The sequence below is a fragment of the Odontomachus brunneus genome, unplaced genomic scaffold (assembly GCF_010583005.1).
Source record: "Odontomachus brunneus isolate Ranch 3 - 2012 unplaced genomic scaffold, Obru_v1 Obru_scaffold_018, whole genome shotgun sequence".
Lineage (NCBI taxonomy): Eukaryota > Metazoa > Arthropoda > Insecta > Hymenoptera > Formicidae > Odontomachus > Odontomachus brunneus.
Genome location: NW_022639468.1, coordinates 808,345 through 824,013, shown reverse-complemented (window position 1 = coordinate 824,013; position 15,669 = coordinate 808,345). Strand labels below are relative to the sequence as shown.

The 15,669-nt window shown below is 42.5% G+C and overlaps 2 protein-coding genes across 10 annotated transcripts in view; one reads left to right on the top strand and one right to left on the bottom strand.

The window, feature by feature from the left end:
• Positions 1-15,669, bottom strand: part of LOC116841752 — a 440,348-nt gene that overhangs the window by 142,015 nt on the left and 282,664 nt on the right. The gene's annotated exons all lie outside the window — the stretch shown is intronic.
• LOC116841741 (protein turtle) overlaps positions 1-15,669 on the top strand; it is a 228,434-nt gene that overhangs the window by 127,407 nt on the left and 85,358 nt on the right. For all 9 annotated transcript variants that reach the window (XM_032810054.1, XM_032810053.1, XM_032810056.1 and 6 more), the window contains 3 exons: positions 5,246-5,373; positions 7,186-7,359; positions 8,128-8,456. In XM_032810054.1, the coding sequence (XP_032665945.1) occupies positions 7,205-7,359; positions 8,128-8,456 (484 nt within the window). In that variant the 5' untranslated portion in view covers positions 5,246-5,373; positions 7,186-7,204. The remainder of the gene's footprint in view (positions 1-5,245; positions 5,374-7,185; positions 7,360-8,127; positions 8,457-15,669) is intronic.

Genomic DNA, 15,669 nt, shown 5'->3' with positions numbered 1-15,669 from the left:
GAGAGAGAGAGAGAGAGAGAGAGAGAGAGAGAGAGAGAGAGAGAGAGAGGAGAATGAGATAGATAGAGAGAAATTGGTCAGTCCCAGCGGCTCGGCGCTAATAACCGAGGAACACGAAGACGAGTTATGACAGTCGGTGTCGCAGCCCCTTTGGTGGGCCGCAATTGCGTGGGCGACATGTGCCATTGTTCAAACAGTACAACACTGCACCTTCTATTAGCACCGGCCGTACCATTCGGTAGCATTCCTCTCTTCGGCCAAGGTGACGACCGCCAGGTATACGTTCGTCGTCGTCGCCGCCGCCGCCGCCGCTGTCTATACACACTGGCCCGAATACCCCCGGCCTTGGAAATAGTTCTAACTGCGAAATCACTTCATCCCGTGTACAATGCGCCGGCGGAACGCGGAATCTGCTCGGCGGGTCACTCCCGTGTTTGCGCCGCATTGTTAAATTTCGCGCGCCGACATATTTCAGTCCGCAGCTATAAAAAGGCCATCCACGAACATCCCGTCGCATGAAACGGTCCTGTGAGTTCTGCCAGTAACGGTTATGTAATACCAGAGGAAAACTGAGAAAGAAAGACGGCTGAGAATTCATCAACGGAAGACACGCGGCTGTCGTTTCTTTCCGTTTGATTTTTATCTTCACTGTTTTTATCTTCAGTCGTATATCCGTTCGATCATGTTGCCGGCGATTAAATCTGCAAACTGACTCGGAATCGCAGTCCTCATCGCTCCAACCTCGGTCATGAAGTAAGAATCCTCGAACCGACCGCTATCTGAGTTAGGGTAGTTTGACGCGAGAGGTAGTAAAACGTGACTTCGCTCTGGAAATAATATCGGCTATAAAGTCGGATAGTAAGGTAACCAATGTCTGTTCGAAAAGTCAATTCTACGGCCTCAACCTGGGCAGAAAATACGCGCGGCACTTGCGCGACCTCGTAAACCCCTACATCGTTCTTTCGCGAAAGAATCCACAACGTACGCAAGGTCATGGCGTTGCCGCTTTTGCAACGTGCAATTAACCATCCACTCGTGCGAGACGGTATTAAAGTCCCGCATAAAAGAGGAAAGACGATATGTGATATAAGCACGGTAAAAAGACGTTTTATATTTGAGTTGAAGTCACGTAGAAAGAAATTTCTGTGTTAATTTGACATTATCCTTCTGTTATTTTCACTATTCTGCGTTGAGTTTATTTATTAACTATTAAAATCACACAATAATATCCAAGTGTTACATTTTTTTGTTAATTTTCGATGTATTATTTGTGCTATCTGTTCACATATTTGCCTTGTGTTAAATTTATGTAAAAATTACAATGGATAAATTGGGACACGTGAAGTGTGTGGAATTTAACACAAAATTTTTTACAGTGAGATAAAAAACGTTCAATAGTCACTTGTTATGGCACTCGCTAGCTCTCGGTACTCTTGTTCGGATTTGATCAAATATTAATGGATATTTATTAATTATTCACTGATTGTTATTTATTCTTTTTTTTATAAATCTATGATCTATGGTCTATACTATTTTATATATATATATATATATATATATATATATATATATATATATAACAGAGTGTCTGTCTGTGTTTCCTATACACTCTTAAACTATTTAACCGATCTGAATTTCACATAGTTATTCTTTAGGACCCTGCAGAAAATATTAAACCTGGCACCTCACTCTCTTCTCCTGAAAATGTCATCCCCTTGACACTTTGTGATAACTGGAATAGTTATACTCATAACATCGGATAGTTTTAACTGGTATATGATAAGATCCGCGCGACAGTGTCGACTACCAGGCGACATGTAACTAGGCGTTTTACGCCTAGATCTTTCAACCAAGATAGGGTAAAACATTTTCACTAGCTGGCACTCTGCCAGTATTCGGCACTCTTGCCCGGATTTTCAATCAATTAAGCTGTCTATATGGGGACTTATTAACTATTCATTAATTATTGCTTATTTTATTTTTTAAATCCCTATACACCTTTTAATATTTGATAAAATCCGCGCAGAGGAGTGCTGAGAACTGGCGGAGTGCCATCGACTACTGGACGTTTTACCTCATACACACGGTCGTAATACAGACAAGATTCAAAAGAAAATAACGATAAAAGCAGTGACGGGATAAATACTGTTAGCCTGACAATCGCGACAGGCGCACGAGAATCGAACTTCCACCTTGCAATCTCGCGCGACCGTCTAATACCTTCCACCTGGCACAGAGCTCCGAGTCAGTAACAGCACCTGATTGATGCGACAGCATTACTATAGCCGACGGTAATCATAAATAAAAGGGTACTATGAGTAAGCTTACGGCGTCGCGGTGCCGCGTTACCGCTATTGCATTCGTCCATAGATTACCGCACGATATTATTGCATTACTTATCCGTCTAATCCAAAAATCAGTTCCATAGCTTTCCCTAACCCCTCCCCCCTCCCCCCTCTCTCTCTATCTCTCGGAGACTGCGCCCATTTATTAAAGCATTATGTAACACAAAGGCCATTCGTTCTCCATTAGCTAATTGATTATTATAATAACTTCGTTATATCTGCGACGCGCGCGAAATAATTTGATCCGTATACAATGCATTTTAAGAGATGGAGCTCAACGTTTCAAGTCCCCTCTCCCCCCTTCTGCGACCTCTTCGTGCCGCCCCGTTTCATTAATAAAGCCCGGTCGATTCGTTTCGCCGGGCGCATCATTCATTCCGCGTGGACTCGACGCAATCACCGAGTGGAAGTACTTCTATCTAATACGCACCTGCTCTCTACGTCGGCGGAACGGTCGTTTTACTGGCGGAACGGTCGTAATTCCTGTCGGAGTTAGTATTACACGAACGTGCCTCGAATGAGGCAAAATCTTCGCGTATTGACGCACGATAAATAACCGTGGCGCGAGCGCGAGCGTGCGAGTGAGTGCGCGCGAGAGCGCGCGCTATTATTCCATGACCGTAATACATCGCGCGCGCCCGCGTATATTGTAATGTAATTTGCATTAAATCGCGATCATTTTCTACGGGGAGGTTAAGTACTGCAGCATCAAACACAATCGCAGCTAATTTGCAATTTCATCGCGCTGTACCAGGATTCGCGATCAGTCGTTATTGAATATACTTGCGCGTCGAATTATTAAAATATTTTCCGATTTTCGATACGGCGCCAAAGACGCGCGCCGGCCTCTCTCTCCCTCTCGATTTTATTAGATTCTTTTTAAATCAATTGCGAGGTAATATAACAACAACAATAATAATGATATATTCTTTACTGGAGAGATTACGCGGAAAAAACAATTCCGTTAGTATAACTGAATTTTCTGTTACCCGGAAAATGGAAGCCAGATTAACATATTCGCTACCACGATTTGTTTGGGGAATTCTCCCCGCAGACCACATTTGTTTCCATGCAATTGTGTAAAACAGATTTGTTTATACGCGGATACACAAAGAAAAAATGTCGTGCACATGTGACGTTGGTAAACGAATGTGTTAGGTAAATTTGAAAATTTTGAGTAAAGATGAATTGGAAGTGAGAAACCGACGTGTCAAATGTGACACTGGTAGAGAACGTGTTAAAAAGGCTCAGTTGTAGGAGCAGAAAGATTTCTGCAGGAGGTTTCCACTTAGTTAATTGTTCTCAGTTATTGTAACCGAGTTTGAATGTTTTTGGTTGCAGTAACAGAGATATCATTTCACGTCGCTCATCTGGTTCCTATTCAGTTGCATGAATTGAGGCTTTTTTCCGTGTAACGACGCTTGAGAGTTGCGCGCAAAGTTGTGCGGCGAAGAAGTGCTTCAGCTTGTGTTATAGCGTCAGCAGTTGATATTAATGCATCGCCAAATGTTATGAGTTTAAATATAAACACGACAACACCTTTTGGGATGCGCTGCAAATCCGAGTGTTTTATTTTTAAACGCATAAACGTGTCATTTGGCTGAAGCTCTTTTTACACGTATCACCTAAATTTTGACAGGAATAAGGCCATTAAGAGTCGATGCTGGATGTTTTTTGCAAATGTCTATGATGGGGAGGATAATAATGTTTGTAGTGTCAAACGCACGCGCCGAAATATTTTCCGATCTTTACAACGTACGCGATGAATCAATTTTCCACTAACAAACCGACCCTAAATTCCCTAATATTTTTCTATAAATATTGTAATTATTAAAATCTCCCTTATTTTAATGCTCTCCCATACGCATTGATTCTATTATCCTCCTCATCATAGACATTTGCAAAAAACATCCAGCATCAGCTCTTAATGGTTTTATTCCCGTCAAAATTTAGATGTTACCTAGAGAGCTTTAAGATATTTATTTCTTTCACACGTCTCTTACGATTTTAAACCAAATGTCATTTGACACATTTAGGAGGTGTAAATGAAAATTCAATACGCTTAAACGTGCCATATGACGTGATTTAAAACGGTAAGAAATGTGTAAAAGGAGATCCAACCGAAATAACACATTCGGATTTACAGTGCGAATGTGTCAGTAAATGTAAAACTCGTCGTTTAAAAATACACGATACGAAATACAGAGGGGATGTGATATATAACATTTATAATTGCGCCGGTAACCGAAACATTAAAGACGTTAAACTCGATCAGAAGTTGATCGAGTCATAGAATTCGTGTCACGTGCTCCGGAAGGGGGGAGGGGGCTTAGAAATATTTAATTCTCCGTCTCTCTCAGATCATGCTACTCTATCTCTGCTCCAGCCAGGTCACGTGGCAGCCTCCAAACGTGATATAATTATCAGTCCATCTTCAGAGGGCATCTTCGTCTAAGCACCGCTCGTAGCGCCGGAACCCAAATTGAATCAATCAGGCTTGTATCTGAGCACGTATGTTGCTAATCGAATCGATTCACGTTTCGCCTACACGGAATTTCAACTATCCGCCAAAGGATTCGCATTCGTCCGTGCGTATATACACAGATACGTGCGCGCCCGTGGACACACACGTACGCTATCGATTGCTGCGCAAAAATACCCTTCCCCCCGGAACGAAATAAGCGATCGCGCGCCGACGATAATCCACTCGTGCGCGACAATTGACTCTGATGCGCGATTACCGTCATTAATATATTAATTTGTACACAATCATTCGCGCTGGTTTGACGACACAGCGCGTTTGTTGTCGGGGCGAGGCGTCGTTCCGAAATTTTGTCGTTTTCCACAATATAACATCGGTCCCTTTGCTGATCGATACGCTCTTTTTCCTCGTGTTGCAGGTGATGAGAGCGACACATTGCGGGGGTTAAAGTGGCAGCCGAGAAGGGCGAAGAAGTGGCGAGGCTCGTGAAAATCGGCATCGGGGGCGTACGATCCGGGCAGCGGTAGTGGTGGCGGAGCGGCAGGGGTGAGTATGTCTCTCGTCTACGTTGATAAAAAGCGGAAAGTGGGATGAAACCGGCTACGTGAGTCAAATACTCTTTAGAGAAAACTTCTGGCGAGCATTAATCGTCCAATTTCACCGCCGTCTTTACTCGGCCACTCGAATCGATCGATCTGTTATCTCACTATTAATACGTTCGCTGTTAGCGTCACACATGTGTAACGTACCGATCTCTCACTAGAGATCATTGTGCGAGATATTACACAAAATACTCAATTTACCTATTTAACATATATTATGTGTGCATAATGCACAAACGCGCATTATGTTAACACATTCCGTGCTATACAGATCATCGATGGCCCATGCAGAACTCTTCGTTCAAGGCATATGATGTATCGATTCCAAAACAAAACGTAATCATGAAATACCTTCATAATTATTATAAGACACATGTTATTTGACATATAAAATTTGTCGACAATTTATCAAATAACGTGTGTGTCTATCCAGATAGATTCACTGCGCGTACGTTACAAACTCGGGAAAGCTATTTGATATATGCGTTCACTACAAATACAAATGTCTAATTCTGACTGAATCTCTTTTTACATGTTTCTTATATTTTAGTTGTGTTATTTATTGTCTTTAAACGTATTAAACGTATTAAATTATAATTTACACATCTCTCTATCTCTCTCTCTCTCTCTCTCTCTCTCTCTCTCTCTCTCTCTCTCTCTCTCACTCTCTTAAACGAGTTAAATGATGTAACTTAAAATTTACTGCAAGGAACGTGTAAAAAGAGCTTTAGCTTAATTACATGTTTATACATTTGAAAATAACACATTTGGATTAACACATTTGCAGCAAAGTTTTCTTTAAAACTTACAAGTGCACTTTCTGCGTTTTTTGCTATTTAAAGGCGCTACATAAATTTTTAGTTTTTACACGTATATTAAACATGTACTGATCATTCAGAATACGCAGATGCTACAAAATTCAGATCTAAAATAAAAAAAAGTTTGTCATTATTTGAAAAAAAAATATAGACCTAAAATTTCGACTCAGATTGTTATTACTAAGTATTCGCTAAGTATTCGCTTCCAGTATTTGGCTCTTACTCTCTTATCTTATATATATTCGTAATTAAATAAAATAAATGTTGTTGCACAATATAACAACGTGGGCCATCGGTTTATGAAATTAGACACGAAACGTGTTGAGTAGAGTTACTGAAAATATAGCGTGAACTGTCACGAGTTGCGAATTGCAATTTAAGCTCGGTATAGCGAACGTGTCAATTTAAAGCGTTTAAAACGTTTTGTTTCAACAAGTGACAGACATCACGGTACTCGACATCACACACCGAAAATCGCTCGATCGCCGACCTTGACCGGCACCAAATTGGATCTCTCGCTGTGCAAGTCGAATCTCGCGTGGCAGAACTTCCGCAAGGTATAAAGACGTGATTCGCCATCGGCGTTCTTCGCGGAGAAAGGGAATTTTTACGAGGTCATCAAACCACGACGCATAACGCGCGATACCTGCATACGCGCATCGAGCAAACTCGCGCGACCATTACTTACTGTCACTTCGCGCCGTATCCTGGGAGATTCCGTCCATCACGCGGCGCTACGTCGCGCATAGGTGCCTATACTCTTTACGATTTCTTATTTGGCGTCGGTACTTCTAGTTTTATGCGACATATTGAGCGACGTGTCATTTACCGTTCAGCTCACCCCCTACCGGGTGTAGATGCCGGTAGGTGTTGCGGTGATTGTTGCGGCCGCGCGTGTGCTATGGTTGTAACGGACGTCGACCTGCTTGTGCCCGCAGGTACTATGGGAGCGGGGGTATGGGGGGCGGAGGAGGGCTACAAGCCACGGACCTCCGGCGAAGGCTCGAGTTCCAGTGTACCGGAGGAACTTGTTCGCAGAGTCTTCGGTCCCTAAGGCACGACAGCTACCATGCTACCGAGGAGAACGCCGCGTGCGACGACCACGAGGACAGGTAAACCAGCGCGGGCATTGCCTCTCCCGATTGCGCGACCCATTTGTTTAGCGATCAGAAGTGTCCTAGCTTCGTGTTTTAAGTCCGTCACGAAATACGCGCGCGTGTTTATAAGATACGTTGGGAAAATATTTATTACGTGAAGGGAAAAGGTTGATTGAAATAACGTGATACTGAACGAACATCAAGCGTTTTTCGATTAAAGAAAATAGAATGTCTGTTTCTTATCAACTCAATTCAGGCTGTAAGGTTCAGAAATTCTGTTCCCTTCAAGTAAAAGACGATTGATCCGTTCATTGTCACGTCAATTCAACCCTTTTTCTCCGTATAGTGGCTTGCAAAAACTCATCATATTTTTAGTCTATATTTTTATCAGTAATAATGAAACGGTACATGCCGTATCCACAATCAAAGTATCTTTATCCACTACTTTCTGTCATCTCTAAAAGTAATTGCCTGATTTCACGTTTGTGAGATTATTTTTATCTTCTCAATGAAATTATCGACGATCCGACAAACTTTTGCAAGCTCCTAATAGATTCATCGACAAGTTCCCGTGTACATAAAATGTCGTCTCTTAATTTTGTGAATTAAAGTAAAGGAAGCTACAAATTGTCTCTTCAATGTGTCGCTTGTGTTGGAAGAGCGAGCTTATGACGTAATCTCGTGTCAAAATATTTTTGTAAGAAGGAATTTCAATTAGCAGTGTCCTTAAGATGACACGCCGCGGTGAAATCGCTTATAATAAAAGGAAGCACTTCTCCTCAGGGGGACTGACCACGAAGCGGTCATCGCTTCCGGTCAGCCCACCTGCACAAGCTGCCGGCCGTATAGGCGCCAGGAGAACGAAGCGGTTGAGAAAAAGGAGAGTCTGAAGCGACGCATGCCCGAGACAGATGGGATCGGCGCGGTGTACCGGAAGCTGCGGCTTTGTCTGGGCCTTTTCGAGCACGCGGGTAAGAACGATGAGGACGACGACGATGACGACGACGAAGGGAAGAGGCATCGGTTACGGTGGTGTCGCAGGGACTTCCGACGAATCGCGGAAGTGGCGGCAAGGGCTCTACTCCTTGGCATCGCGCTTCTCGTCACACCAGGTATGCGTTTTTCAACGAGAAATCGTCAATTGCAAGATATTTAATGCATTTCTCACGTGACTCAATTTATCCACTCTGACTTTTGTGTTAATTTAACACAATTTAACACATTTAACACGGCAAATGTGTGTTGATCGATAACACAACTTATCTGTATATGTCAAGCGTGTCATACTAAAAATGTACATATAAATTGTGTTATTTTAACACAATTAAAAATGACGAGCAGAAATTCAACGCAAAACAATCAAAACAACAAAGAGAGCGAAAATATGTCAAATTATACAACAGAATAAAAAATACAATAAATTGTATAACACAATGAGTGTTGAAAATTTACTACGCAAATTTCTACATTGATCGATCTCGACACAAAATATTTTCCATCGTATAAACAGCGCTGAAAGGTCGTTATTTCCTGAAGATATGTTTACATGAATTTTTCTCGAAAATTCTACTCTGGAAGCTCATCCGAACGTTTCAACAACACCATGTACAGTCCGCGTAGACATTTTTTAATTCGATAATTCAATCGTTAATCCTCTAACACCAATCCTGTAACTCCCGGACGTATAGGTGTAAATTTCACTATAATTTACTTTCAGAACTTGTTCAAAACTTATGCATAGAAACCAGTTTAAAAGTAAAGCAAAAAAGAGAACGAATATTACAATTTTTGATAGGTGATTTAATAAATTTCCAAACAATTTCTTGATAATTCGCGCTCAATACGTAAAATGAGCGCGTTACCGTCAGGGTTAATAGTACTACGTCGATAGCTCGTTAGTATTATCGCATTACGTCGTGGTGATCGTGATAACGCTAGATACTGTCGAATCCAGAAGTCTCTTCATTTGTCCGCTAGTGCAGTCGCGTCCCGGACTGTGTATCGTCCCTCAATTAGCGGGGACCGCAAATTAGAGTTCGCTAGTTGGCGGGACGTCCGAATAGTCGCTAATGCCATGGCACCGTATCTCACGAAACGGATCGTTGCTTCTCAAATCCGACAGTCCATAGGCGGGCTGCCGGGGATAGAGAGCTTGCGGCATGTAATGGGACGTTGACCGAGATCGACAAATGAAGCGAAATAAGCCGAACGCGATCAGACAACGGTATCGGGCGAGAATGCCAAATGCTTGATCTCCTTGAGTCGGGGGGAGATGAAGCGAAGGCACACGATAGACGCAACCTCTTCATCACAACCGTCTTAACTCGGCAGACTGTGTGCACTGCGATACGATACGATTTCGCCAAGAGCACACGATCAACCGCGTCAACATGGCGAATTGAAGAAAGAAACATCTTAAAAATACAGATATACGATTGAGGCCTCTGAAGATTCTGAGTCACAATTTTAAAAGGACAGTAAGAGCCAAATTGCAGTTATTGGGTGCGGATGTATTATTTTGTTAGTGTGCACCCAAGTACAATGCAAAGCGACGACAGTCCGTTACTTATTAAAATAATTATATTAGTAAAATAATATGCATTAGTAAGACAATATGCATTAGTAAAACAAATTGCATTAGTAAAACAATGTATTTGCAATCCAATAACTGCAACATTAGCGATAATTCACAACTTGGCAGGAAAGCACAGAAAGCAGACAGGCGGAAGCTAATCGAAACTCGCGCTGGTAGTGAGCAGTACATTTTGCAGAAATTGTCGACTACCAGCGCGAGTTTTAATTGGCTTCTGCCTTTCTGTTTTTCTGCCAAGATGAGAATTCCTTCTTACTGCTCATTCAGATCTGTCTTCAAGTATCTTGCCGCGGCTGCAATTCTATTGCAGAAAAAGTATTCTGACGATATCGTATTATGTAAATATTCGTCCCAGCGCCTTTTTCCCCGAATGGATGAAATATGTCTCGCGTTATTAATGGCGCACGAGTCGTTGTTCCCGTCGCGTTCGCATCGGCGGATACGTAATTACCGCGGAGGTCGAATTCGATGACAATTTTTATCGGCGACAGGCACATCTGGCTGGATTGTGAGTCTCATTCATATACTGGCGAATATTCTCTTCCTCTTTTTCTTTCTTGGCATCACGCGGCGTCCAATCCAGGCGGGTTTCAATTTGAAAGAATTTCTCTTCGGAGCCGAGAGCGTGAATGGCCGCAGCCACTGTGAAAAGAGACTGAGCCTTTTATCAGCGCCCTGAATTCGTTTTGATACGCGGCAGTCCTGCTGTTTGACAATTCGAAAAATGGCCCTCCCTGTCAAATGTGGGACATTGTCATTTCCGGCGCGGGAGCGCGCCATACGCGCAAACGCGATACCGCTCCGTCCGTTAACGTTACGTGTACGTACGTAACAATGATATATTTATACATTATTACACAGTATTTTTTGCGCATACCTGGGCAACAATGTTTTATAAACGCGACACGTATACACAATTCTCGTGATTTATTAATTAGATTTGCATTTGGGCCGCGAAATTAGAACATTTCATATTAAATCGCGAAAAAGTATCGTGCGTAATTACAATTAAACAAGTGTCGTTTGGCAATTTAGCGTGAAACCGTAGAGAAAGCATTCTCGTAATCGTATCACGTTTTGTTTTTACAATTATTTCGACTAAGGGGCACACTCTCGACCGCGAGAACCTTAATCACGCCGTCACACAGCGAGATTACTGACGGGGAACAAAAGAAAAATAAAAATATGCTCGCGACACGCCTGTGTTTCACGCTTCTCTTTTCTCCTTCTTTTTTTTCAGCGCACGCACGTTACACGAGGATCCTTATGAGGCTCGTTATTCTCATCAGCGCGAACAATTTCATTAAAAATCCGGCTTTTCTCGTGAAGTCTCATTCAAAATATATGCTTAACTGCGTTAACGACGCACACGCGGCGGTAATACAAAAAACTCACGTTCACCCGCAATTTAAGCACGCACGCATTGTCCGGTCTCAGGGGAGATAAAAAATATAATTAATCACAGCAATTGCACTGATTGCTTGCCCGCGATATAATTCTCCTTTCATTCTCGCGATACACCGAGTACTTATTATTGAATAATATCGCAATTGCTTGTTTCGGCCGAAACGTTGCACGCACATGTATGTGTGTGTGTGTGTATGTATGAGACAAAAAGTACGTTCGATACGTTAGGTATGCCGAAACGCTGGACGTTATATTGTGTAAATGTTTATAGCAAATAAAATAAATATTGGGACGGTGCCGGCCGCAGAGCGCCGTTTTTCATCGAAATCGTAACGATCAAATGCTCAATTGTTCCAATTAATAATGCCGCGATTATTCCATGGTGAGTTTTATCAATTTGCCCAATATAAATTTTGCGATCTATGTGTACGTACGCGTATGTGTGGTTGTATATACGCATACGTATTTATAATGTAATATGCGCGGTGAGAGCGCATGATATTACAGCAAATCATCGAGAACACTTGAAATGAGATACGCAACTTGGAATAGAACGCGAATTCGAGTGCGGGCTCTTTTAATTAAACCTCAGCCCGCCTTCATTTGCGTACACTCTCGCATTGGTTTACCAGTGTTCGAGTTGAAGGTTCGATTCGGAAGTTTCATGCCAAGCGTGAAATTTCTCACGCGCACATGCACGTACTTTAAGAGAGAATATCTGCACGCTAAGAGTAACAAACTGTTTACTCCTTATTCTGAACTTTCTTCTGCCGATAAAAATGCTTCCAAGTGTGACCTATAAACGTTCTGATTGGCTGATAAACATATTCTGAGGCACTTTCAATGATAAAAGAGAGTTCAGAATAAGGGATTTGAGTTAAGTTCTAGGGATAAGGTGCAGATTCAAGAAGGTTCAAAAATAATTTTTCAGAGAAAATCTAAAAATTCAAGATGTCATTTGTTGAGTCTCATTGGATCTTGAATGTTCAGCTTCGAATCTCCGAATTTGCTCGCTGGAATTCAACACAAAAAGTATCAATCCGTTATTTCTAACCGTCCGGAACATCACGAGTCCCATGATTCTCGTAACGCCTTTCTTTTTAAGATCGTGATAAATTCCTCCTCGAGAGGCAACGGCATGTTCGCGCGGCGGGGATGTGTAGCTCTATAAATTCGCGTACTTCGCAGTTGCGTATGTGTGTGTGTGTGTGTGTGTGTGTGTGTGCGCGTGCGCAAGTGTGTGGACGGGCGATTATGGTTTCTTCCTCATAGCGGCCATCAAAGCGTCGCAGATGGCAGGCGATGAAACGAGTTGCAAATGACGCGCGGTACCGACCTGTGGAGGGTACGTTGCCCTTGATAAAGTCCGTTGCACACGGGCGAACCGGTCGATCGATAGGGGCCCCCGAGATGACACCCGACGACGACGTTGCGCGCCGCGATGGTCGATTTCACGGCGTTGTTGTCGAAGCGAGGCGGTACGCTGCGACGCGAGGTGCCATCGAGATCGGCTCGCGTGGCTTTTTTTTTACGCGAACGACACGCGCGGCGTTGCGCCGGTTAGAAGAAAACGTGTCGTCCCATCGGCGCTTGCAAACCTCTCGTCGATTAATCCTTCACGCGCGTTACTCCCGTGCGTATAGCCTGTAAATCAGCGAGTTTACGGCGCGAACATTAAGACGGCAAGAGAAATACGATTTTTTGCTTTTTACAACTTGCCGTTTGTGTACCTCGACAGACACAACTCCCGCGGGAAAGCGTGTAAATCGTAACAGCCCCGCGCCGCGGTAACGATACGTAAAGCCATTGTCGAGTATGCGAGGGTAAGGACGCGCTTGCGATGAACGGCGATCCGCCAGGAGGGATTTTCAGTCTGGGCAGCACGTTTCGTTTATCCGAAATAATGAAAACCTATCTTTTGAATCCTGAACTCATTAAGGTAATAGTATGCTCGTTAGACCGGCTTAATTGCACCTAACTCCCGCTTCATCCAATTGGGCCGGGCTCTGAACGAAGCCGTCTCAAACACACGCCTAGCTATTTAGCTTACACGAAATATGGCGTACGAGCTGATGGAACGGCTCGCTAATTTCACGCTCCGACGCTGCCTGAAAATTCGTTGGTAAAGATGAGAAGCTACTTCGTGAACTCTCTTGCTTTAACGCTCTCGCGCGTTTGCGAGGCGAACGGCCCGCTGCGGGAGGTCAGTGACAATGAAGTGTGCGCCAAAATGTAGTTAATTCCCGTACGGTGCGCCTGTGTTGAAAGGCGCTTTGTGAATGCGTGATTAGCTCACGAGCAAAATTAGAAGAAAAATAGAAAACCCACGTGGATTTGAGCGATATAAGTTTCAGTTTCTTTGTAACAGACTTTCAAGAATAATAAGGGTGGCCAAAACGACCATCTCTTTCGAATAAACTTTTGCCCTGAGAGTCTTTTTTTGAGTCCTGAACTAAGAATGATAATGTCTTTCCTAAGAAGCTACAGTTAAGATTTAATGTCAAAATGATCCATCTGATTCTTTATGAAGACTGTGAGAGAAACAACGAAATAGTCATTTCTATGTTAAATTCTAATCAACGAATTCCAAGATTCGAAATTTAGAATTCAAAATCCAGCCCAAACCAATAAAAATTAACGCGACTACCATCTTGGATTTTCAATCCCGAAAATTATTTCAAACCTTTGAATTTGTATCTTGCTTAAAAAACTCAAAATTTATTTTGGTCACCCTTACAATCTCTGGAAGTTTCCTATAACAAAGCTGAAATATAAAATTATAAGAAAAATTATAAATAAATAAATTATTAAATTATAAATTATTTTATAAAATTTCACGAAGGTGTATGTACACTGAAAAGAAAAAATATCTAAAAAATAAGAAATATTTATTCGGTGGGTATTGATAACATATTTTTACATTGAGAAAAAATAAGAAAATATATATTTTCTTTCAAATAAGAAAATATATATTTTTCCAAAATTATTTTACACAAAAATAATTAGTTTACCCTGTTTGGACAAGAATTCAGATTTAAATATCTCATTAGTACATACATCGAATCAATATTTATTTTACAGATATTTTTTTCTCACGCAATGTAGACATCTCATTTTGTCGGATTATTTACTTCGATTTGTTGCAGAAAAAGGAAAGAAGATGCTTCATTTTGAGATTCATTGTAAGAATTGCCGACGAGACATTTTGTTTTCGCATGTCGCAGGAATAAGCGAATTCTTTTTTTCAGATTTCGTGCGGGATGCGCGCGACTAACGTGCATTCTTTGTGGAAGCATTCAAATGAATTGTTCAATCTGTTTATCTCGCCGGAAAAACAGCCGCGAAGTAAAGGGCGGATTGCCAAAACGACGTGGAAGTGATTCTGTCTAAACTCCGGGTTAACGGGCTGTGAAACGGAAAAGTCTTTCCCGCGCATAAAGAGAATTTCCGCGCCGGTTGCTCGCTTCTCTTTCGGATTTTCCGATGATCGGGTAATACGACTCAACTGAGTTTCCCTCGACTACAAAGTTGAGAGGCAAATAATGCCTGGAACGTTCGCGTCGCGTGCACGCAAATTATTAGCGGCTGGGAGAACTTATCGCGCGCGCCGCATCGACGTGTATAAACCGCGCGATACCGTCGCGAGAAATATTACAGGAACGCGCGCGATTATCGCAATTAAACCGCTCGGCAATTTTACATTATCAAGAAACGTGACCGTAGGGTGTCTCGTATATCATCTCGTCGGTAACTCGCGACAACATGTTGCATAAATCCTAGAGAGAAATCCTAGAAGAGAAACAACCATCTACGAGTTCTACATCTTAGAATATCTTGTGCTGTAGGAACTTCTAGTTTGAAAGTTTAGGGGAGCTTAATATAGCGAAGCATGTATTAAAAACCAAGGAGATTCTAAGGTAGCGATATAATCGTCGGATCGCGCGGCACGGAGTCGCGAAAGTCTCTTTGGCGGAGTTGCTGAAGCGGCGCTCGACTCATTTAACGACAAAATTAGTGAGCGAGTCGCGCAACACAATGATAGTTGTAATTATTAACTGCATACACACACACACACACACATACAAAGAACGCGAGGGGCTTTATTTTGCGAACTCGCTTTTCGGAGATAACGAGATGTTCCCGTCGTGTACATGCGCCCGCACGCTTCAGACAGACCGTTGAAAATTTAATAACAAGTAACAATAAAAACGGTTATTTGGACGCCGTGCTATCCCGGGAGGGCCACGGCAATGGCGATAATGGCTGTACAAATGTGCGTCGGATGCGTATGAGTTTGGATTATTATTTGCAGCGCGTACACCGGG